A 26,856-nucleotide genomic window follows, 5' to 3' on the forward strand; every position below is an offset into this window, starting at 1 on the left:
TAAAAGTATCATTTCTTTAATTTAAGTTTTAAAAAGTTTTTTTTAACATAGATGATACATGAGAATTATACAATGATTGAAAATGTACGCGATCTCTTACACTGTCAAACAAATAAAAAAGATATTGTACAACACATACTCATTACATCTATACACGTGGAAATCTTCATTTACACATAGAAGCATAAGAAACAAACACTCTGAGATCACGCATTCACACTAAATAATATATCTAAAAACAATAAAATGTTTCTATTTGTCACATTTAGAATTTATCAGCGGACAGTATTGATAAGAGTTGCAATTTTAACAACTTAATGACATATATGCATTTTATCAATATGAAAGTCTTAAATGGCACAAATTAAGGTAAAAATACATTGGACTGAGATTCCATTAAAATGAAATTGGTATTCTTTTTAAATAAGAAATCCATATGGTGACCCGCACTTGTTAAATTTTTTAACGAAATACAAATCTTTTACAGCTGCGCTAAGCAAAAGATGAGCCCGTAACCGCTTTTATAATCTCATATTTGTGAAACAAAAAAAAATTGTAACAATAAAAAAGAAAGGATACTTCCTTTAACAAGACTGACATTTAACTCAAATCATTTTTTGAGTTTTTAAGTTAGTTTAAGTTTCCTATTGTGGGCTGATAATGGTAAACCATATATACGCCGGTCAAGAGAAGGTCGTAGGAAACTACCTTATGATAAGTTTGATTTTTTTCTGATTAACAAATTTTTTTTTGTAATTTAAGCTGGAATATCCGTTACTTTATTTCAATGGTCGATACATGCAAGTTAACCTCCATTATATTACAGGAAATATTAGGAATAATTTCTGTCGACATCGCTACATATCGGCCAACCGGCTAGAGAGCATGCAACAATCAATAAAAAAAATAGGACAATGAACAAATTATTCCTGCAGAATCAATCCTCCATTATTTCATTAGAAGAATAGAAAAATTTGCACCAACGAATATATTAAGTACCTACACAGTATTTTAAAACTAAAACTAAATGCATTATGATGTGGTTTCTCTCAAATACAAAAATGTCAACATTATAAAATACTATAGAATGATGCTAAAAATATAACTGAATTACAAAAACCAAAAAAGTAATGCCAAGTACACAAAGCAAATTTCATATGAATAAACAATGAGTTGAACAATTAACCTCAATTAAAATTGATAAATTATTGCTCCATAAGAATAGAATAAGTTTGGTAAGGATAACTTAATAATTAAGTCAATAATAATGAGATGCGATAAAAAAGCTAAAAATCTATCATCAAACAAAATCATAATATATAATAAATAATGTAATGATATATAATATATACACCAGGTATGTGAACTGTTCGAGGGAATGAATCGGAGTAGAGACATAAAAATACATTGTAAATAGTAGTTAGTAGGCTATGTGAAAGATAAACATCAAGACTAGTCAATGCCCACAGATTTTAGCTGCCCACCGGTTCTAGCTAATAACAAAAATTTAATGCCAGTGGTGGATCCATTCGGTAACCCCAGGACCTAAAAGCCCTTTTCGTTAATTTTGTATTTTTTTATAAATAGGAAAATTATAGCCTATGACCTCTTCGAATATCTTGATCTAAAACTAACCAAATGTTTTACAACTGCAATTTAACATAAATATTATCTCGTCAAATTAGTAAGACAATAAGGACCAAAATGTCTATTGTAGTAAGAAAAAGAGATGTGTAGAGTAAATGTCTAATTTTTAATGCATACATAAATAAAACCGGTTTCAAAATCTGATTCTTTCAATCCTAAAATTGTTTTTTTTCAAAGTTATAAGTAAAATTAAAGTGTGAAGTGACTTGATACTGACTATAAGCTTAAGTACAATAAATGCAATATCAGTATAGAACGGGATTTTTAAACCAAGTAATCCATAAAGAAGGTTTCAAAGACGTGTAAAAATATTGAAACTTTTGCAATCAATAGTCAAAATATGCATACATGTAAGTACTACTCCATTTCTAAATAATCAAATACTTAAAATTTGTGAACATTTATTTTTATAGTCTTGAAAGTTTGAAGAGCAGTCTAAAAGTGAGAGAATTATTGTTCTTGGATCTGCTCCACAACAACAATGAACGTACAGTGTAACTGTTGAAATCAGTGAATGCAAACACATTATTTAAAAAGACTCGTTAACTATTTATTCTAGAACTGAATATTCCATTAAGCAATTGAATTCTACTCCATTCAAAAGTAATGCCATTGCATATTTCAAGGTTCAGTTTAGTGCCTGAATACATAATAGTTCTCTACCAAAAATATTTTTCTTGAAGTCAATGAATATAAATCTACCCTCAATTGGGGTTTCCAATACATGTATCATAAGATTTTATCATTTTTCATAATGAAAAAAAAAGAAGACAATTACCATTAATCTAAACAAAGTCATTGCGTAGTATTATAAATCATTAACAATAAATAGTACTTCACAATATTAAGAAGAACCCTATAAATCATGACATTTTAATTTAATATAAATCAAGGTATTTAATCATTTAATCACAAATGACCTCATTCAAAATTTATGCAAATTCTGTTAAAACAAATAACGATAGTAAACAGGAGTACAAAACTATTGGGCTATAGAACTAGTGGCCAATGTAATTAAAATTAAACCTATCAATTCTTTCATTCAGTCACTGCATGAAGGTCTTTTTTTATTAGATTTACAGTAGCTTACTGTACATGCTGCAAAACTACTTCATATACTTCATTTCTCAAATTCACCATCAGGATAAAATTGTGAAAAAAATTCATCACAAAGAAGTCTGTTTATAAAAGGATACATCTTTTAAAGAGTGTTAAATGCAAAATCATATATTTGCGAAACTGATTTTTATGCTTAATTTCGAAAAAAACTGTATCCATAAACAGAAAAAAAAGATTTACAGTCAAGTAGACAACAACATTTAAGAGGCATTATGAGGTACCAGACACTGTATAAATATATACATATGGAAAAGAACACAGTACTTCCTAAGCAATTCTAATTCTACTTTAAAAAAGCTTAAATTTTACAACTAATGATTCATCACATACTTAACAATATCACCAATGTCAGACATTTCATCCATGTCTTTTTCACCATTTGGTGGTGATTCTTCCTCATCAGCATATGATGATTGGCTAGGTTCTTGTTCAACTGGCTGCTCTTCTTCCTCCTCCTGAGAGATGATTGGCTCAAGTTGGTTGTTCGCACGTGGTTGTTTTTCTAAGAGATTGTCAATCATAAAGCCACGCCCACCATTTGGTGGCATCATCTGAGGGGCACCATAAGGATGCATCTGATTGTATTCAGGGGGTCCTTGAGGGTTCATTCCATTCATACCATAGTTGTCAAAAGGTGGTCTCATATATGGTCCTTGTGGATGCATAGGTCTAGACATGGGCATCTGTGTGTAAGGTTGGTGTGGGACTGGTCCCATCTGAGGTGGTTGTTGAAATCCTGGGCCCGGCATGTTTGGAGAAGTAGAGACTGGATTTTTGCTAGCTTCTGCTGCAGCCATTGCAGCTTGTTTTTCCTTCTCCTTTTTTGACATTCTTGGTTTTCTTGGCTTTTTGGCCTTTGTGGGTTCTGACTGGCTATCTGGACCACTGTTTTTAGACTGCCCATCTTGATTTCCTTCATTTTGACTAAACGTTTGTGGCATTCTCATTCCCATCTCTGGTCTAGGTCCAAATGAGGTTGGCACTCCTGGTTGTTGTTGATATGACATTGGGACAGATCCATACATAGGTCTCTGAAATTGAGGATGCATTGGGCCCATTCCATCAGGTCCCATTCTTGGCATGAAATGTCCTGGTCTGGATCCAGGGTAGTTTGGTGGCCCTTGGGGCATTCCTCCGGGTCCACCCTGATATGGCATTCTATGGCCAGCCTGTGACATCATTTCATTGAATTGCCCTCTGAACATTCCTTGTTGATATGGATGGGGTCCAGGAATCATAGACCCCTGGCTAGGAGGACCATGACCCATGTTTGGTAAGCTCTGCGCTTGTGATGGTGGAGGTGATCTCAGACCTTGTGGACCAGATTGACTCCCTCCTGCACCAATGTTAGATGAAGGATGGATTGGTTGAGTATTGGTTTCAATTGCTGGGACATCTTTATTAGTTTCTGAACTTGATTTATCTCCATCTTTCTGTGGGTTTTCATCTCTCTTTTCATTTTCAATTTCAATAGGATTTATATTATTTGGAACTTCTTCAGTTTTAACTTTTTGTTCAACATCTGTTACTTCCTTTTTAACATTATCTTCAGTCTCTGTACTATTTTCTTGTCTAACCTCTGTATTTGTCTCTACCTTATCACCGTTTTCTTCATCATTTAAAGTTTTTGGAAAATCTGATGAGTTTGATGAATCTGGTGTATCCTTCTTTGGTTGATTAGCTGTAGAACTTGTTATAAATGTAGTTTCAGTAGTGGAGCCTGTAATTTGAGAACTATTGTTAAATGGGATTTGTGACATATGAGGTCTTGGCTGATTTCCCGGGAAAAATTGACGGTTTGAATCAATCGGTGGACTTGACATACTTGGAACATTTGAACTCATATCCATTGGACTGGATTGTGTGCCTGGATGAGACATCCTGTTTTGATATTCTGGAGGACCCTGTTGATATCCTGGTCTCATTTCACCAGAATAAGGTCTGTATGGACCTTGGTTTTGCATCATTGGTCTTTCTGGAAATGGACCTCTTGCAACAGGCCGGTGTGGTCCTGGAAACTGACCTCTCAACATTGGGTTTGCCTGGAAACCCTGTCTCATTTGATGCTCAGGGCTTTTCAATCTATTTTCTGTCTGTTCTTGATTCTGAGTTTTTCCTTCCTTGCTTGAATTCTGTGCATTAGTCATGTTTACATATTCCTGTTGGCTGGTATTTGGGTATGGACCCCTCATAGGTCCACTATATTGTCCTGGGTGCTGACCTCTCATTTGTTCATGTGGAAACCTAGGAAACTGACCCTGCATCATCATCAATTGTTGTTGCTGTGGATTGTAGGGTCCACGCATCATCTGTTGGCCTGGCATTGGGCCTCTCATCATGGAACCTTCCTGCATTGGATAAGGACCTCTCATTTGCCCCATCATGTCAGGCCTTGGACCTTGCTGCACTGGTCCACTATCTTGACTGGACTGTTGGTTTTGCATCATTGGATGACCTTGTGGTGGCCTTCCATATATTTGTCCCTGACCTTGAGGAAAAGGTCCACTGGATGAAAATGGGGGTCTTTGCTGCATTTGGTGATATTGTGAAGATGACATAGGCCCTTGGCTTGGTGTTGGACCAGATTCTGATGAAGAAAAATTTGGTCCCATTTGTGAAGGATATGGTTGTGAGTTAGGAGGAGCCATGGGTCCTTGTTGAGGAGGATATGATCCATGGGAAGGTGATGGCATGAAAGGCCTGTGAGGTGGTGACCCATATGGAGGTGATCTGCCAGGGAAATGCTGTTGGTTTTGCTGAGGTCCCTGACCCATAGAGTATTGTGGACTGGGCCTAATTATACCTGGACCAACTGGCACATTTTCTGGAAGATTATTGTCTAACACAGTGTCATTTTGACTTACAACATTCTCTTCATTTGCTTCTTTATTTTCTGTTTCCTCTTTCTTACTTTCATTTTCATCTTGACTGTCAGTTGTTTGCTCCATATCTTTGTCATCAACAATGTTTGATGATGCTTCCTCAGGGTTTTCTTTTTCACTTTCTTCAGTTTTGTCAACATCTTTTTTCGCTCTCTTTGGTTTCACAGGCTCTTTTTCTTCATCCTCAGTTGTCTCATCTTCACCCTCATCATTTTCATCTGACTTTTTGTCATAATAGTCATCAGTATCTGTTGAATCATCTCTGATAACATTTTTCTTTTTTGACCTCCTGGTGTCTTCTTCACTTTCACCTGAGACTTCTGTAGATTCCGAATCACTTTTAACATTAGCTTTAAAACTCCCTTTCTTTGCTGCAGTTCGCCTAGTTTGCTTCTTAGGCTCTGAAGACTCAGAACTTTCAGATTCACTACTAGAATGAGAATAACGTCTTTTGGATAACTTCCTTTTAGCTGCCTTTTTAATTTTTCCGATATCAATACTACTATCGTCAGTTTCTGATTTAGAGTCACTTTCCTCAGATTTGTCACTTTCTTCACTATCCTCAGAGTCAACTCTCCTTCTCTTTTTATTATTTTTAAACACTTTTTTGTCTATTTCAGCCCTGTTTTTCTGTTTCTTTTTCGGACCACTTTCGTCAGAGCAGAGGTCATCTGTGTCAATTGACTGCTCTGATTCCTCTTCCAAGTCTTCTTCCTCTTCATCACTCAAGGCATCTTTATATTTTCTTCGCTGTCGTGTGGCAGCTCTCGTGGATCGTGCTGATCGCCTCCTAGGAGCAAAGTCACTATCCTCATCTTCATCAGCAACTACAAGAACAAATTAGAGAATTTAAGAAGGTAGACCTAGGGTAAGGCACACAACTCTTAAAAATCATTGGGATGTTTGTATTCAGCATTTTAAATCAATCTTATATAAGCATCTAATTAACTTGGATTAATTTTATTCTACTTCAAATGAAACCTTGAGAGGCTTTGGTGAAATTAAATATGATGCAAACATATCACTGATTTTATGAGTTATGTCCCTTACCTTAGGTCTACCTCCTTAAACAAATGAAGATAAATGTAGTGCAAACAAGTTTTGTGAACTTCAATGTGCTACATTTAGAAGTTTCAGGTCAACAAAAATGTAAACAATAATCTTTTTTTTCTTTTTATTTTTTAGATGTGATTAAGAAATAGTTATTTACAAAGGCCATATGATGTGTATCAAGGATATTGTGTGTAATTTCTTTAGTAATGTATGTACTCTCTAGAACTTCTCTCCATATCCTAGAAAATGAAAAAATAGTCATATGTGGATAAACAGTCTCAATAAATAATTAAAACATCAAATAGACTGGAAAAAATTCAATTTTGATAAATTATATGGCTAAGGAAATTCAAAGTTAATTTATTTGTTTTTCAGCCTTTTTATGAACATCAATACTGGAGGAAGGCTTTATCTTCTTTTTTGTAACTATAACAAAAGAGTGGTGAGGGTAAATTACAATGTTCACAGGAAAGCAAATAAATTATCAGGAAAGAGTTTTGATTTTTTTTCTTCATAGAACTATGCTGCCTTAAAATTAATCTCAATGAAATGCTGTATAGCAGGTAATTTTCATGGAGGGCTTATTTTGGCCTATTTTAATGGTTTGTCTACAAATGCCAAAATAAATTCTACAAAATGTATACTCTGGGGAGGTCAGTACTCAATTAGAATTCACCAAAATTTTTAATACATATATTCACCTCAAAATTGCAAAATTTTACTCCCACCAAGTAACCAGCCTTTCAGTATTTATAATAATGGACTTTTCCACAAACTTTACCTTAATAAGATTGAATACTCAATTTCTTTCCTTTTTGCTACCTTGGGGAGGGGGTATGTTCTAATGAATAAATTCAATCCTAATCTATGCATAACAATTACTTTTTTTGCTATTTATGTGTATATTTGAAAAATTAAGAATTTTTTATTATCTTATGGGAGATAACTCATGATATCAAAAATAACAAAATATGCTTGAATCATATGCTCTCAGTATTGCATGATATTAAGTCTGTTTCCTTTGGTTGGAAAGTGGTTGAGTAAAGTCTCTCTACTTAGCAATAAGTTAATGTACGTTGGGTTATTTTGGATGTAGTTTTTACATGCTTCAATGCTACATCACTGGGATAGCACAAACATTATTTTCTGACTTACTAAAATCTTTATATCTCTTTGCCTTTCCTCGTCTGGCACTCCGTCTTGTTCCTTTACGACCCCAACCTTCCCCATCTAGGCTGTAATCACTGACATCATCATCATCTTCCTCCTCTTCCTCCGGAGGTTCAGATACTGAGGAATCACTGTAAAAAGAAAAGTCTTCTTGTAAATACATTGTATAGAAACAGACAGCTGTTTTAAAATAATATGCACCGATATACAAACATCATAGTGAACTTACAGTAAAAAATATCTACAACATGTGATTCTTTAAAGGTAATTCATATCTTTTGCAAGTACATTGTGCATACTAACATACTGTTCAGTTACCAATAAAAAGTTACTTGTTTATGTTAGTTGAAGACAATCTGAATTATGTCCCTATTTTATGAAAACAATTATTGTGTGATTTTTACATAGGTACTATGGAGAAGAGGTTAAATTGGCAGTCAAAAATTGTAGAAAATATGGAGAAATGCATTTATTAATATTACTATGAACATGTGCATTTGTTTTCAAGTATTATTCTAATGTATACATGTATGTAAGAGTCTTGTTATATAGTGGTCTCAAGTCTTGTTATATAGTGGTCTCAAGCACATACTTTAAATTGATATTATAGTGTTCAACTATAGAAGTAGCAGGAGAGGTAGTACCATTATGTATTCGATGGCTGCCTTTCATACAGTGACGTTTTTTTCTTAGTTTATAAATTATTCTCCTCTGATTTGTTACTTGTACGCAGCCTAGGCAGATACTTTCATGATGGTATCTTTCATGTTGTTTAATAAATTAAACTATAAAATTTTACTATACTGTAAGGTGAGCTTATATCCAAACACATGCAGCTTATGTTTGTTTAAGCTTATGAATAAGAACACACATTGTAACCTAAAAAATAAATAATTTAAGTACTCCTCTGTCCAAGAAACAGGCAAAATGTGTTTAAAGTGTGGCACATGAAGAAAAAATAACACAAAGATTTTATTGCATTATCCAAGTATTTATATCTCATAACCTCAAGAAATTACTGTCAAAGTGTTTGTAAAGTTTGCCTTTTTTAAGATATTGATAGGTCAAATTTAGTTGAAATGCACTATGGAAAAATGGCAAGAAAATTTTCCTGAACTTTTCCTTCTATAAGCTGTCAAAAAATAACATCGGGATAAATTTAAATAGCTATTCAGTTGTTTTCTAGATGTATTTGAATATGTTTGAGGCAAAAAAGACCGAACTGAGAAAAATGATGTGCCACTCATTGCCTGATTCTTACACAGAATGGTACTTAATTGTTATTTTAAGAATCAGTCCAATAAAGTACAGACACTACCTATGGTAAGGTGATTCATGGTGTAGAAAAACTAATGGATCAGACGATGCTTTTTTGGTCTACACATGCTGTATTTTTATGAGACAATAGTCCTTTCTGTAGACCAATATTTAGTGCAACACAAATGCTAAATCTATTAAAAATATGAAGAAACTGGTCCAATTAGAATCAAAATAAATCATAGATACTCCATTTTATCATTGTTTTACCAAGGGCTGGCCATTTATGTTGTTATTAAATCCCTCACTATAGCTTGGGGAAAAACAATGTGACAGAAATGTCTAGCCTATGGTAAAACAATGATAAAATGGAGTTTCTGTGATTTATATCTTAAATAACTCACTCAGTGCATCTATATTCTTCTTCACTATCCTCATCAAGGTCATCATCATCACTAAGGTTGGTCAATCGACGCCCTTTCTTCTTCTTTTTACCCCCAACAGGGGAAGGCATGCCCTCCTCTTCGCTAACATATTCTCTACCCTCAGCCATGTAAATATTGGCCATGTCTTTACCTCGAGATCGACCTAAAGGGTTGAAAAGTAGTTTAGAAAACATAGTGTCAGGAAAACAATTTCAGGAAGCCAAAAAAAGCAGAAATTTGTGAAATGGAAAGAACATATGGAAGAACAAAGAAAGCAACAGAAAAATCTTGTTTAAAAAATGTAGAATTCAGTTTTGGAATGGACAAAAATTATATCTAAACAAAAATAGGACTACCTACAAAAACCCTTAACATGCTTAAGGCCACAAGATACACCTACAAGCATTTCAAGGAATAATCACTTAACAATGTTCGCCAAATAATAAATAGAAACAAAATGGGTTAATATTAACCTTTTCCAGGGTTATAAGGAGTTGGATTTTCCATATCCTCCTTAATGGCAGTATTAATCATGTCATCGAAGTCATCAAACTTATAGCTAATGACATTCCGTGACCGACATGATCTCTTGCCACCACTATTAAAGTTCTGTTTTTTCACTTTGGGTTTTCTGTAATACTCCTCTTCTTCACTGTAATCTTCATACACTACTGCAGGGTTCATATTCTCTTTGTGTTCCTAAAACAGAAAAATAATCATGAAATACTTTAATAACACAATTATCTCCCCTTGATTACTGACCTTTTTGAACTATTATTATATGTTTCAAGTTTTTGTCATGTTGATGTTCATGTTTTTTAGAAAAAAAAATAAAGAATGAAAATACATTTCACTTTGTTAAGACTATTATTCATATCATTTCATGCACAGTGGGTCTAAATAATCACTATCCCAGTGACCCGCGGCCAGAAGTCAAACAGAACTTTCAGTTTTGGCAATTTTAGCCATTTGACCAGTTGGACAAATTCCCTTATTTCTATCCCTGCTTGTACAATCTAACTTATAACATACCCATTTTACACATATAGGACTTTTTAGGATGGCATTAATGGTGTTACAGATGGTGCATTAACATGTGTGTACCAAAATTCATTTTAATTCTTAGAATTGTTTTTCTCATTCTATAATTCATTTTTTCATGCAGCTTATGTTTGTTTAAGCTTATGAATAAGAACACACACTGTGACCTAAAAAATAAAATAATTTAAGTACTCCTCTGTCGAAGAATCAGGGAATCTAAATTATAACATACCCATTTTACACATATAGGACTTTTTAGGATGGCATTAATGGTGTCACAGATGGTGCATTAACATGTGTGTACCAAAATTCATTTTAATTCTTAGAATTGTTTTTCTCTATTCTATAATAAATTCATTTTTTCTCAATTTGTTCATGATTTTGATTTCTTATTTCCAAGAATCTTCGTTTTTTCATTGTTATTTTTATAAAAATTCAAGTTAGTTATTAGTATCTACGTTGTGTTTTTAACTTTAATAGGTTTAAGCTACAATGTTAAATCTTAATAAGATTTCAAAACATTAAGTATTGAAGCAGCCCTTTTCTTTTAATAACCTTTAAAACTTTACAATGGGTCCAGGAACTTGAGTTTCATTGTTTATTTCATGTACTTACATCTTTTAATATGTTGTCCAGACTGATACCAACAAAGGCTAATCTTTCTTTCCTGCAAAAAAAGAAGCAAAAACAAAAAAAATAAGTGAACAAATAATAAAAACACGATGAAGTATAATTAATTGACTAAGGGCTGTTCCATGAATGTAATGCTTGATGTAAAGCACTTTTTCACCAGGGAAGCCACCCATAGAAGTTCTATTGATGTTTTGTATAAAACTTTATATTTTGTCAAAGAGACCTGAACACCCACCCACATATAAAGAACCTACCCCTGTTCATATGGCTTAATGGTACAGCCCTATCACTCATTCATATATCAAGTACATTTTCTTAGATTTATAGATTTCATACTGGAATATCCTATTAAATTTTTTATATTCATTGTTACAATAGAAAAAGGAACCAATGGTAAAACACAATTAATGCACCATCGCAATAAAGGGTGTTTCCTTGAGTGCATCTAGAAAAGCTGGATATTTATCCCACCAAAGCTCAATGTGCATGTTTTCAAATGGAATAAGACCAGACTTACTAAATACATGGTAGTTTTGATTTTTCTGAGTTAATTAATTTTGCATGGGTTTCATTACACTTAAATCTGTGCATAAAGTACAATATATGTACATGCTATAATAATGTACAAAGCATTATTAAAAATAAACATTAATCATTGGATAATGAAGAGGGTTAAGTTCTGATATTTCATTACACAAGTCAACAAGTGTACTAACAGTCAAGTGCAATATTACACAGCATCAAAAAGTATAAAACTTTGCTTATATTGTAAACTGCGAGTTACACAGAGTGTGGCAGGATAGCTTTTCCGTGTTGTAGTAAGTAACTTAGAGCAAATCTAAATAACTAGTCCATTGATTTGGCAAAAAAGTTTATCCTTCAACTCAATAAGTTTGTCACTGGGCTGTCACACAGCAGTTTAAGGTTGGAACCTTATTGGCAGAAAGTACACATATGAATTGATCAATAGTACTGCTCTAAGGAAGAAGTATTAACTACAAAGTACTGACCGTTTAATCATTCTGTCTTTTTTCTTCATGATTGTATCCAGATACTTAAGATTGGTCTGTAACTGTTCTAATAATCCTTTCTGTAACAATGACATTGTAATTATTGATACTGTGAAACCTTTCTCCTGTCCTGCCAAAATGTCACAACAAGAACATCAATCCACAGTGCACAAAATTCAATATTATATTGAAAGAGTAATCAAGGGAACCAACGTTATAGCGGTAATCAAAAGAATGTAATCCTGGGACAAAGACCAGACATGGAAAACAGACATACAAAACAAAGAACATAAAGCAACTAAAATCATACATACCAAGTAACAAAAGCTATGAGCAACTCGGACTCCACTAAAAACTGGGAGCATGGACCAGGTGCACCGGTAGGGTCAGCGTCCTCTGCTTTTCCAGAAACACCCGCCGAGTTGCTTATAAATAGTCAAGTCCGGGGTAGACAAATGAGGAAAGGAGAACTATGACCCATTGAATAAATCAGTTTTCATGTTGCAGATGGATACACCATAACGATCCACGAAAATAGTAATAAATAATGGAGAAAATCTACATAACAAACAGTTATCATGGATGACCAAAAGATTTAACTCGTGCAGGAAAAAAAATAAAATATACTCATTAAATCTTGGCATTCTTCAGCACTCGTGATCATATTTCTAATTAATTACCCTCCTATTAATAACAAGGGTGCAACATACAGCAGGACAGATATCAGTATCGTGTACTTGCAGTTGATAACCTCATGCATTATCCACAAAGCTGACCAAAAAAGCCAAATTGGCGAAAATGGAAGTAAACATAAGGTAAAACAAGAAAAGGAACGATAAAATCAGGATATGATAAAGCATATTACAGTTTTAAAGCTGAAGCAAACCATGTCTGTAATCTTCACTTACATGTTCACATGGAGGACAGTACCAGTCTCCATCAGGAATTATCATTAGAGGAGGCCGTAAACATGCAGTGTGGTACCCATCATCACATTTATCACAAAGGAGTAACTGGAATGAAGAAATATTATTTTCAGGACTTTTAAAATATCATAATATTAAAAAATTGAATTGCTCAATTAAAAAAATATGATGTCTAAGATGAAATATAAAAAAATAAATAAGTCAAATTAGTACCTACTGGTGTTTTTTTTAATTGATTTGTAATAAACCTTTAGTTTGGACGAGTCTCTTTGAGCAGCATAGATTATTTTGTATTAAATACCAACAAAAGTCAGGAATAAGAATTAAAAGTAGAAGTTTGTCAACTAAAAAAGTGGTACCATAGAGAAACAGATCCGTTATCTATTACAACTTGATGATACCTTAATATAACCAGAAATCCTGTAAGCAGGTTCTGGAAAGAAAATTCCACTTCATATGAAACCAACCAAGTTCAATTATCTCCCCTTGCAAGTATTAGTCCATACATTTCTCTTTTGATGCAAAATGATACTTTGGGCATTTATATACATGTAGTCAAATGGACAGACAAAAAAATGTTGTTTGCGGATAATAAAATTTAAGAAAAACTTAATCACCCTGACTCTATCCTTTATCAGAATATAGCCTGGGTTCATCCATAGAATTTTTCTCAAGAAAGGACCAGTAGAATTGAATGTTTAGGAGCAGGAATTTTATCAAAATGATCACTACTACCACTGATGGTATGAAAGTGGGTGTTATTCTAAAAAATCCAGACATTAAAGCCTACCAATGATAACAAAATATTAAAGGAACTGAAACCAATCTAATTACTGTATGTTGAGATATTTTGGCAGGTGCAAAACTTTGTGACTTTGAGGCAAAAAATGTATACAAACAGTTTTGATGTTCCTTATTTTGGAGGATGATAAGTAATGCACTATTAAGCACTTTCAAAATGTAAACATAGATTAAATATTTTGCTTAATTTATTTTGGAGTTTTAGACAGGTGGCTAAAATATGCCAAACTAAAGACCCTGTGAAAATTACTACTCTTACCCATTCAGGTCTGTCTGTTTTGTTACAGTGTAAACATGGAGTGTCATTAGGAATTTCTTCTTCTGCCTCCTCTGAAAACAATTCATACTGAATTTTATAATAGAGTTTTACAATTCAATTTGTAATTGCAACTGCAAGTTTACATTAAAGGAGTCTAAAATATTATTAATTTATGCTACAAATAGCTCTACAACAAGGGCATTCAATCAAAAAGAACTTCTCTTAAAGAGAGAAGAGAAGCTACGTTTTAGGGCTATTTACAGCATACTGTGAGAGTACTATTGTTTGTGACGAACCAATTTTCGGGGTTTTCATGGGTGAGCCAGACCATATAATTGTGCTTTCTCATCCTATGGTAGATATTCCATGCAATTCACGATCTATGGCTTATCTTATAAATTTGTGGTACAACAATGTGAATAAACAAAAGAATACCCTAACCTTACAAATAATAATTTCCATAATACTCAGCCAAAATCATGCACCAAAAAACAACATTAACAATATCTGTCTAACCTTGAATAGCTGCCTGTCTCATTGCATTTCTTCCCTTTGGTGTTGGGTTAAATTCATCATCTGAATCATCCAAGTCAGAACCAACAGTGAATTCACTATCATCATCATTCTCTGCTTCATCAAAACTTGATGGTGCAGGGCTCGGCTCTTTTTTCTTAGCCTTGAGCAACTTTTTGACTCTTGAACTTCTTCTCCTCCCATTGTCATCTTCAGATTCTGTTTCTGGCTCGAATTTTTTCAGTGACTTAAGAGGCGTATTGTCCTCGTCACTACTATCAGCAGCTTTGACCTTTGACTTTTTAACCAGCTGACCTTTAGCTTTTTTAGACTTTGGTAGTGTTTCTTCCTCCTCATCGCTGTCAAATTTCTTTTTCTGTAAAAAGGATATACATTACATTTTTTTCAACTAATACTATTTCAAGTCTTGACATAATAAAGTATAGAAATGTACATTGTGCATGAAGAAAGTACAGATTATATGAAATAGGTATGACATGTATATTTATTTACTATGCATATTTTAAAATCAGACTTGATTCTACAGGGCCAACAAAAAAGCAGAAATAATTAAAATCAGAAGTAATTCTACAGTAAAACAGATCAATAACTGAAAAATCTGGATTTGAAAAAAGAAAAACATCTGAAAAATTATTTGTATAATGCAGTTTTTTAAACAACATAATGAGTATATATCTTCAGCAAGTGTAGTTTATATATAGATCATGACAGAAGTTTTGATGACACTGGGTTTGTTAAAAAAAATCAAATTCATCAATTTTATATATTATATTATATAACTTTAGGCTACATGTACATACAACATATGATCTAAATAGCATAAAGATTACATATACAGACCCTAGCTGGTCTAGAACTCTTTCTGGTAGGAGTAGCATCCACTTTCTTCCCTTTCTTTGCTTTTGGTGTAGTTTTAGGGGTTCTCTTTGGGGTCTTTTTCCCTGAAGATTTTGGTGGTGATTTAATCTGACTTAAAGGAATGTCTTCACTATCGTCAGTGTCATCAGATGTATCTTTAGATTTTGCAGGTGGTTTTTTTGTTAAAATTTTTTTGGTTGGTTTAGATTTTTTTGATTCTGGTTCAACTGCAGGTGAATCCTCTGTTGAATTATCTTCAAATAACAATGGCCTTTTCTTCCCTTTTACTTTTAATTTTGATTTAGTAGGAGTCTTATTGTTTTCCTTTTCTAAATCATCATTAGCTAAAGACTGAGAATTTAGCTCTGTTTTAGAGGAATGCTCTGGATCAGTTTTATCACTTTTGACTTGCTTTTCTTGAGACTGAGATCTAGAAGAAGTCATATTGCTTGTATCGGCACTATTTACTATATTACTATCAATTTCATTATTAGAGTTTTTGCTTGGAGTACCCTGGTTATCCCCATTTGTTTCAGTTGTATCACAACCACATTTTACAGTAGAATCAGCATTATCAGTATCACAAGAAGCACCAAGTAATTTTGAGGTAGCAGAATCATTTTCATTTTCACATTTATTGTTTGTGTCTACTTTACTTTCACTTTCTAAATTGGATTTATTATTAGAATCACTTGACCCACATTTACTTGAGATATTCTCTGACTTATTTGAGGAATTTTCACGATCTCCAGTCTCATCCATTTCTTTGCTATTAATATCCTCCTGTAGATTTTTATCTTTATCACTTAAACATGAGTCTTTAACAGAAAGTTCAATAGAATCTTTTGGAATGTATGTTGATGGAGTTTCATCACACTTTTGGGACGTTTCAGATTCTGGTATTTCCTTATTGCTATCCTCAACTTTATCAGAATTTTTATCCTTTGAATAGTTATCATTTTTCTGTTTGTCATTTTCAACATTGTCAGTTTTAGCACCTTCATCAAGTTTTTGATCACCTTCAGCAGTGTTAGAAACTTTTTGACTGTCTTTATTTTCATCAATTTTATCATCTGCTTGTTCTGCCTGTGTTTTTAAATTATATGTGCCTGTATTAGTGTCATCACTCTTTTCCTCAACTTTTACTTTATCATTTTCACTTTTTTGGTCACATGACTCTATATTCCCTTTAATTTCTTTAGTTCCAATTTTGACATCTATATGATCATCATCTAGTCCTTCTTTCACATCAGCCTTATCATCTTTTAATTCACTCTTGATATCTATCTTTTCATCAACTACTTCTGATTTAACATTAGTCTTTTCATCACCTAATTCTGATTTAACATTTATCTTTTCATCAACTATTTCTGATTTAACATGTGTCTTCTCATCACCTAATTCTGTTGTAACATTTATCTTTTCATCAATTAATTCTGTTTTAACATTTGTCTTTTCATCAACTAATTCTGATTTAACCTCTGTCTTTTCACCTATCACTTCTTTATTCAAATCTTTTTTATCTTCCAGGTCTTTTTTAATATCTGCCTTTTCATCATCTGGTTTATTTTTTTCAACCATTCCATCAACTTCATCAAGTTTATTTGGGGCTTTCTCTGGATCTTTTTTAACGTCAGGATGAGAGTCTTGAGAATCGTCTGACACAGCTAGTTCCTGATCGACTGATTCACTTTTTACACTATTGCCTGAAATATAAATAGCATTTGTTTACTCTTACATGCTTATTTTGGAGAATCAAGGCTCCAGAATCCCTTTCTACCCATGACAAGTGAGAATAAGCTCAGAGAAAGTTATATATTTCTACGTTTGTTATACTGATCTTTGTTGTTTAAAAAATTAAGTGAATTAGGCAAAATTTAAAAAAAAAATGAATCATGAACAGAAAAAAGAGTCCATGGTCTATTGAAGACGAAGTCTCAAAAGTGTCTGAGAATGCAGAAAGGTGAATTAAAAGTTACAAAAGAATGGCAGGAGAAAATTGAGTTATCTCCCTTTGCAATATATTTCATATAATTTATACCTCAAATTACTGACTCTTTAAAAAGAAATGAATGCCATTTCCACATTTCAGGTAACATTTTTATTAAGATTACACGAAAAGATTTGTGTGTTTTTTCCATTTGATTCACCCACTGCCTGATATTTACAGAGAATGACACTTAATTATCATGTCAAACCATCTTGTAGTAATCAGAATATTCCTGAAACTTTAGGACACATTGAGAACTATTTTTCTCTCTATTTATAAAGAGGTTAAAAAACACATATAGTACTATTACCACTAAAATTTCATTAATCACAAAAAAAAAGTTTTTTTTTTCTGGAACTGCTTTACACGTACATGTAATGATGTGTATATTAGACACAATTCATGAAAATAATTAACATTTTATCCCCCCCAAAAAAAAAAATTAATACATGTATGATATTAAATGTTAAATACACATGTATTCAATCTAGATGTTGACTTTCAGCAATCAACCAAAATTTTCCATAAAAAAAATTTTGTATACATGTATGTATTTGATATGGTTCACAAAAAGAATGTAATTCTCAAGTATTTTTTGCCAACTTAAAAAAAGAACATGATAAATCTATTTACACAATAAACTTACAAAAAGACATTTTAAGTAAATCAAGAATCCTTTTTTATAACCCTGAATTGTGTAAACTATTTGTACCAAGAGTTTAAAAATGAATCGGAACCTTTTTTCAGTGGTTAGTAAAATCATACCAAATTTTCACAATGATTGATCAACCATAACTTAAGTTATTGAATGAAAAACCAAGTGTCTACAGTGACAATGCCAGCAATATACCAATATATGACCACTAATTTGTGGCGGTTGTATTAAAATCCATTAGTATTCCAAATAATTCTGAAAACATGTACATGTATCAGGTGGACATGTACACATACGTTTACAAAATATTGTATGTATAGTATATTTCTTAATTAAAATCACATTTTGCATGATTCTTCTGTGGAGTGCTACTTAAATACTAGTCCATACAAAATTCAGATACTGCCTATAGTAGAGGCTGATTATGTGGTCTGTAAATGATTCTGAATAGGAAATAAAAGTAAAATTGGTGGGTTTTTGACATACATGAATCACCTCCTGTCTGATTTTTATAAAGACTGATACTTAAATATCAAATACATGTATTACATATAAGTCTAATACTAACTGGCACTGGCTTCTTCACTTTTAATATCTGTAGTTCCTGCAATCTGCTGTTCTAATTTTTCTATAAGCTGAGCAAGATCACTTCTGGTTCTGTGAATACAAATCAAAACATTGTATGGATAAAAATTTGAAATTTTACCTGATTTGTGTTTAATGGCTGCAGAATTCTCATTTCTTAATTTATTATCTTTTTATCTAATCTCACAACTTTCTTCATTTCAGGTTTTTAGCCAATGAACACCAAATGTATGAACAAGAATGCATGTATTACAAGTATCTTTTCCATGTAGATGGATTCATTCACACTGTACTGAAAAGATGTTTTTTTTGTATTTACAAAAAAATGTTTTAAATTCATGCAGATTTAAGGTGAACATTTCTATATCTACAAGTGGATTATCATCTCCAGTTCTATGCACACCAGATTCTTAATATCGGTAAGTGTATCAACTTAATTCTCATTAATTTTCTTTAATAAAGATCTTCACTAGCATGATTAGTAAGAATCTACAACAATAACCAAGAAAATAATAATAGATTTTATTTTCACAATTTTGAACTCATTACAATGCTCTAGGCATATAAACATGTACATGTAACACTATGCTGCACAGTACTGATTTTTTTAAGAACTGTGCAATCTTCTAAAATGTACACATACAAGTAGCAACATATATGTTTACATGTACTATATTTTATGTAATTTACTATCATAGTTATGCCTATCATGTTTGAGTTGTTTCAAATCAAGAGAAATCTCAAACACCAAAGGGTATCGTTTCACATTCTCAAAGAAGGTTGAGCCAACAAGAAGACCATTGAAACATCACCCAAGTGTGTCTGAGATTTCCTAGTCATGCATTTTTTTTGTCTCTGATTCTTGTTCTCACTTTTAAAATTAATTCTGTTGTAAGCCAATTGAAAAGGCTATGTTTGCAGCTATTCCTAAGACTCCATATATTTTACTGCATTGCATATGCATAATTCAAGGCTTTAACCTAGAGGGAGAAATGGACAAAAACTTCTCCTTGTTTGTGCTCACTTCTCCCATTTATCTTTGAGAGGGAGAAGTTTTCGTAATAGATTACATAGAAAAAAATGTAAATATGTTATTTTTCAAACAGAATTTATAAAAAAAAATCTTGTCATTGATGTCTAGATCAGGCCCTGAGAATCATGTTTTTTACACATAAATGAGATATTAATGGAAATATCATGTGGCTAAAAATACAATGTTGGAATATCTTTGTATTCAAGTGAGAAAGCACTATTTTTCTTTAAGTCCTTGATATTGTAAGCAACTTCTTGCAATCATAATTTTAGTATTGTACGTTCAAATATGCAGTGAAAGAAATTAGCAGTAGAACTATGGACCGAATCTATATAAAATGAAGCAGGTCTATGATGAAATTGGCCCAATTTCCTTTGAAATTTACAGTATGGTCTACATAAAATTATGATCGGTCTTTGTTGACCAAACATTAAGTTTCTAACACTGAATATGATTTGCGTAATTATATCTTACTACACCATCTTATGCTGTAGATCAGTGCAGTAGAACCGTCAATTCCAGCTTCATATGACATCAAAATGTACCTCTTAAATACCATACATGTACATGTGTTCTATGTGTGTTTTATACTTGTATGAGAGTGGGGAAGTTTACATTAAAAGATGAAATGATCGGTTAGCATTAAACTTTACTGTAATATAGCTGAGAAAACCCTACTTTCCTAATTGTTTTGATTGAGGAACATTTGGGTCATCACTGTTACGAAGTCACCCGATTATAAATAGAGCATATTGAAAGTAAGCCAAAATCAGTATCATAGAATATTTGATGTTAAGTGAGACTGAAGACTTCAGTCTTTGATTTCTTTTACTTACTTGCAGACTATTTCCCAAGTCTCTGCATCATTGTCATCTAAGTCTTCCCTATAGACCCTCAAATTACAATCATTATCCTGAAAAAAAAATATTGCTTCAAGGTATACTTTCAATATTTTATTAAGGAGGCAGACCTAGGCTAAAGGGGAATAACTCCTACAAATCATTGGAATGTATGTGTAAAGCATTTTACATCAATCTCCTGAAAGCATAAAAGTAACTTGGAAAGATTTCATTCTGTTTAAAATGAAAGCTTGATAGGCTTTGTGGAAATTGAATGTGATACATCACTGGTTTCAAGAGTTATGTCCCTTACCCTAGGTCTACCTCCTTAAACAAATCTTCTCTAATTGCTGGGGTCATGACACAAGAATTACAAAGCATACCATCCCTGAAGCTAGTGATTTGAACATACCTGTACCTTTATTTCATTTAAGTTTTCAGATATACAAATTTAGTTGACATTAAATAGAAAAAAAAACAATTACAACTTACAGATACATAATTTGTGTAATTTGATATTTACATGTCTTACAAAGACAAATACAACTGATTAATATTTTTAAATGTACAGTGTACTAAGGACTCTTGACTGTTAGATTTGTGCACTTTATAGCAAATTTGTTCACTGGGGATATAAAATGTTTGATTGTCTACTATTTTATAGAAGGAAAACCAATGACAAAAATATTCATATCAAAATGACAAAATATAAGAGCTATTCCAGGAAAAAATGTATAGGAGGGTTGGACAGCATCTTTTATAAATTGTATGGACGAGGGCATTTCAAAGCATACATAGTAATACTTTGTTATGAACTTTTATTTTTAATTCTATGGGTAGTGGGGTATAAAGAAAAAAATGTGCTGTCCAAACCTCCCATACACTTTTTTCCTGGAATAACCTTTATGAACTTGTTGAAAAAAAAACAGTTTACATATACATTTATAAAGCACTTTTTTTCCTTCATTTTCTCTCCAAAAATTTTGATCTTGAAACTTGTTAATGTATGAATACAGTAAATTCAGAATTTCTTGCAATATTTTAATTGTCACAAGAAAAAAAAAGGGCTTAAAACTGCAATAACAAAAATTTGCATGACAGAAATGTGCACATTACTGAAAAGGGATTGTTCTCAGGATCTAAAAAAATTAAAAGCCTGTTTTTGACTAAAATGACAATATCACAATAATTTAGAGTTTTACATTTGAACTGTTTCAACTACTTGCAAGAAAGCAACTTAGGAAATACTATCCTTAATCTAAATCCAAAGCTGTATTACATACCAGCATATACCAATAAGCTAATCCATTCCTATCTCTGCCAATCGGCTGGAATCTCATGTCTTCAGGAGCAATTTTGTTGATCTTTTCTTTAAATGTTGAATTCTGATCAAATTGCTTCTCTAGTAAGTTCTGAAATAAAAAAAGGCATTTTATAATTAAAACATACATGTACATGTACAATACATTTGTCACAATGACTATTTTCTTATTGTTAAAACTTTTGATTCTAATGCTTCAGGTTGGCAGTTGTGCAACTTTTGAATTTTGATAACATTTAAATTGTTGAAGTAGATGGTATGACTCTGTGTAAAAATCGTGTATAGGATGATACATCAATTTTTCGGTTGTCAACCCAAAATAACGTTTTATCAACTTGAATAATTTTATTTTTCTCTAGGCATAATGCTGTATATTATGAGATAATTTTTGACAGGTTTCAGTGTAAAATATTGGAAAAATTTGGAAAGACGGATAAAGTGGTTCCAATATTCCACCAACTAGTAGAGTGGGGTATGAAATTTTTGTGCATAGATATGCAGGTACAAGTTGTGCCAGTATATATCTGGTTTGCATGGTTCTATAAATATCCTTAATGAACTATACTTAGCTTAAGATGCTCAACACTGATCTTAATTACAAGTATGGTGGTAACAATCAAGTATACATTAATGCACATTTTTTGCCCAGTTAGGAATTTCTGGCCTCTGTATGTATTGTTTAGTTTTCACTTCAGTTTACTTTTATGTTGCCAGAGTATATGAGGAACACAAGTTCACTCTAGATGTGTATAATATAGTTTCAAAGCTAGGAGCAGCTTGCCTAAGGTGAGGGTTTTCTTATCATTCATTGAAGACCCATGGGTGACTGAGCTGACATTTTTCAACCTGGTGGGGTTGTTGTCTCTTTAATTTATCAACCATATCCATTTTCGTTATAATCATTGGTGATTGGACCCACAATCAATCATTCACGAGGCAACAAATCACATTTTGTTCTTGTATACCCTATAAATATCACTGGGTTGGATATAAAAACATCGCACTCACCTTAAGAATATAAAAACATTGTGCTCACCTTAAGAGTATAAAAACATTGCGCTCACCTTAAGAATACAAAAACGTGGCACTCAAATTAAGAATATAAAAACATTGCACTCACCTTAAGAATATAAAAACATTGCACTCAATTTAAGAATATAAAAACATTGCACTCAATTTAAGAATATAAAAACATTGCACTCACCTTAAGAATATAAAAACATTGCACTCACCTTTAGAAGAGTTATTTTAGTAGTCAACTTGGAATGCTTATAACCAAATTTTTCAATCTCCCAGGCATCTACATCAGAGTAGGTATGACAAAACTAGAATAAAAAGAACATCATTTGAGTGAAACACAACTTAAAATAATTCCTAACTAAATACAATCAATCTGGTGTTGATATAAACCCCTGCATTCCATTTTTTCTGTGGAAAAGGGTAATAACTCCTTATTAATTATTGAACTTGGCCTGTATTGCACAGTTAGGAATGTTGGAAAATATTTGGTTCGGTGGTTTTCTAAATGTCTTCAAGGCCAAAAAAATTAATAGTCTTGTTTCCTGCTACCAGCAAGAAAAAAAAATAGGACAGCTTAGTAAAAATATTTAGGGTAGGCACAAAAACTAGGGAAAATAGGGTAGCAGGAAACACATTTTTTTTTTGCCTTAACCAAAACATGAAAGCTTTATAACAGATGGATTAATGTACAAATACACAAAAGTACACAATAGGATTACAAGGTCCTGTTGAGCAAGGGTATGGTACATGCATAAGAATCAATCATATGGGAAATGACAGTATTCCAAATTGAAATTGTATACAATATTGCAGAGGGAACAAAAATGCCTTTCACCCTACCTATAATTTTTTCAGAAGAGCTCTTGCCATTAATTGAAATTTTACTGATTGAGAATCATTATATACATGCCTTTTTTTTTCATTCAATAGTCAAAAGTAACTTTCAAAATGCTACATTCATGACATTTTTTGTGTTAAATGTTTACATACTTTGATTATATATCGCTCCCATCTATTAGCTGTAACTGAAGTCTTCCCAATTCTTCTGAGTAAGCGTACATGGATGTCAATTAGAGGCATTGAAACTAAAAAGAAAAAACATTGTATATTCAAGTACCAGTTCACGTGAAATTCAGACACTGCCAATGGTAAAGTGATTCATGGTGAAGAAAAACCCATCAAACAAGCAACAGAGTACCAAATATTCAAATTAGTACATTTACTAAATTTTGTACTTTAACGATTACATGTAAATAAAATGAATCCAAGAGCTGTAATTGTTTGCCAGGATTTTTAATTGGACGAAGGTGGGAGACAACGTAAATTACACTAAAATCTGAATTCTTTCCCTTTGCTATAGGTAGCACTGAACTTTATACGATATAGGATATCATTATAAATCTAGAATTTAATTAACTCCACAACAAAAATTAGAGAGCACAGGGACAAATAATAAAAGCAAAAGTGTCCAAGAGAGTCTACTTTACTCAAGTGATGCTAGAGGTTGGTTGGCAAGCCATTTTCTGACATGATGCAATCCTAACCTCAAGCACCTACATACAAATGTATATGTAATATGATTAGTTTCTGCAAACAAGTGTTTTAAATATACAAATTGTACATGTATGCAGTGTGGGAAACCATTTTTTTCCCAACTTGCCATTCTGGCTAGTCGAATATTGATCTTGCTAGCCAAATAGAAATTCAAGAAGCCAATTTTTTTTCCCTGTATTATCATCTTTTTTCTACTGGATTTGACTCCCTTCTACCTTTTTTTTCTTTCTTCAATTATCTTTTCATTTGTTTTTAAATTTCTCAAAAACTTTTCCATTTTTGAATATTCCCACCCATTGAAGTTATTCATGTACTTTACAGTAACAAAATAAGAACTCCATTTCTGAACTCATATTTTAAAAATAAAATTATATTTCAACAGATTCATCATTATGTAACAAGAAAATGTTTATCATTTGCTTCTTGTTCATTTTTATTTTGACAATAAACAACTAATTTGCAAGGTAACATATATTAAATTACCAAGATAATTTCATTTGAATACTAATACAAGATCGGAACCGTCACATAGGTTTTGACACATTCCGTTCACTGGGAATTGAAAAGGCAGATCGTAAACAATGCTTTACAAGTCAATAAAATTGAACATATTCGAGCTAAACTTGTTATAATGTAAGGAACATATTTTTAATGCATGATGTTAAGGGATGTTTTACTAAATAACCTGTTGGCTGGTTAACTTTTCTTGGAACTTGCCAATCAAATGACGGTCGCAAAACTGACGAGTGTAAGCTAATGAGAACTTGCCAAATTACTCGTATTTGGTGAGCTGGTAAAAACAAACGATTCCGCATAAAAGTCAAAATTTTGCTAATTCAAAGAAAGACGTTTAACTGTTGCTGCATGTACAACAGACAACACTATTAACATGTTTTTCACACTCAGAGCAATCACAGATTTAGTCTAAACATGCTCTTATTTCTTACTATTTTCCCAATAGAAAATTCCAATTAAATGGGCTAGGACCTTCTTTGAAAAAAATATAGACAAACCCCTGGAAAGGTTGAACAAGGGTAGCATTTATAATTGTCCACCTCAAATGGCTCAATGAACATGCACATTTCTATTATGAAGGACAGAACAATCTCTTTCTTTTGTCTGGAAATTATTCCATTGCAGTAAATTAAGTGGTATATACAATTATCAGCTTGTGATATATTTGTCTTCAATACTGGGACTTGTACAACTGAGTGTTTCCCGAAATGAAAAAAAGCAATTTTGACAATGAACGCATGAAGTCTGCAGATTTTGTGTGTTAAAACTGTAATTCATTGTTTACCTTGCTTAGTGTCTTCTAGCCACCTCTCAAGATCGGCATATGATGTTTCTTTTAGCCCAATCATTTCTCCATATCTATCCCAGAAATTGCAAATAACTGCAAAGTTTGGGTCTTTGTGACACAAGCTTTCTACAGCCGACGCCATTTTGGATATGCTTATACATAAATTGTTAAAATATGCTTGAAACAGGCATAATATCAGACTGTAAATTTCTAACGAGCAATCGTAGCAAAGATATTATTATTTGAAAGGATTTAATAATGTTGACAATATATAAATCATATAATAAAAGATATGTTTGTTCGAAACAATGGGCTCAAATTAAACCCTATTAAAGCCTAATTGGCCTTGACCCAACACTATAAACAAAGCGGCTGTCTATAGTCCGTTTCAAAATACACTTTCACTCCATTGTAATTATTTCCCCTTACAAAGGAATTTAATTATCTCAATTAGTGTATATACATCAATATATATTGACGAAAACACAAAATATAAAGGGAAAATGGTGACAATAATAATGATTAATACAACTAATCAGAATTATTTTTTTTATGAAAACTATAGTTACAAAAAAGTTTATCCGTCTAAAAAATGTCAATTAGATTTTATGTCTAATAATTTGGTTCAAGAAAAGTGACATGTTGTTTTTTACTTTTTATTTTGATACTAAGGATATATCTTTTTTAGCTTAAAATGACGCCGTTATAAATGTTTTCGAAACGCACCGCCAACTTTTCAATTACGTCTGTCATGAAAAGTTATAACTTGTGTAGCGTTAAATCGGAACGTGGGAACCTGATACATACAATAGGTTAAATTTTACGGCCTTTACATGTATATTAGATGAATGTAATCAAAGTCGTGTTCGAAATAAAGTCTTACGAGTACGTGACATATTTCTAAAACGAACTAGCAGATCAAGTTGTTTAGCACAATTTGT

General features: G+C 32.4%; 1 protein-coding gene across 1 annotated transcript; it reads right to left on the bottom strand.

The window, feature by feature from the left end:
* Positions 1 to 26,062, bottom strand: LOC148626424 (uncharacterized). Its single transcript, XM_088570399.1, has 16 exons — positions 25,913 to 26,062; positions 24,049 to 24,143; positions 23,271 to 23,363; positions 22,001 to 22,129; positions 20,715 to 20,791; positions 18,829 to 18,917; positions 15,598 to 17,321; positions 14,740 to 15,112; positions 14,224 to 14,294; positions 13,146 to 13,250; positions 12,238 to 12,317; positions 11,210 to 11,261; positions 10,027 to 10,252; positions 9,533 to 9,716; positions 7,857 to 8,002; positions 1 to 6,475 (listed from the first exon to the last, which is right to left on the bottom strand). Exons 1-16 carry the CDS (start codon positions 26,055 to 26,057, stop codon positions 3,078 to 3,080), a joined length of 6,987 nt encoding a protein of 2,328 aa, XP_088426525.1. The 5' UTR covers positions 26,058 to 26,062; the 3' UTR covers positions 1 to 3,077.
* Between the last annotated feature and the right edge of the window lie 794 nt (positions 26,063 to 26,856).

Source organism: Perna viridis, chromosome 2, assembly GCF_037379345.1.
Source record: "Perna viridis isolate PV_CMFRI_1.1 ecotype Kerala chromosome 2, ASM3737934v1, whole genome shotgun sequence".
NCBI lineage: Eukaryota > Metazoa > Mollusca > Bivalvia > Mytilida > Mytilidae > Perna > Perna viridis.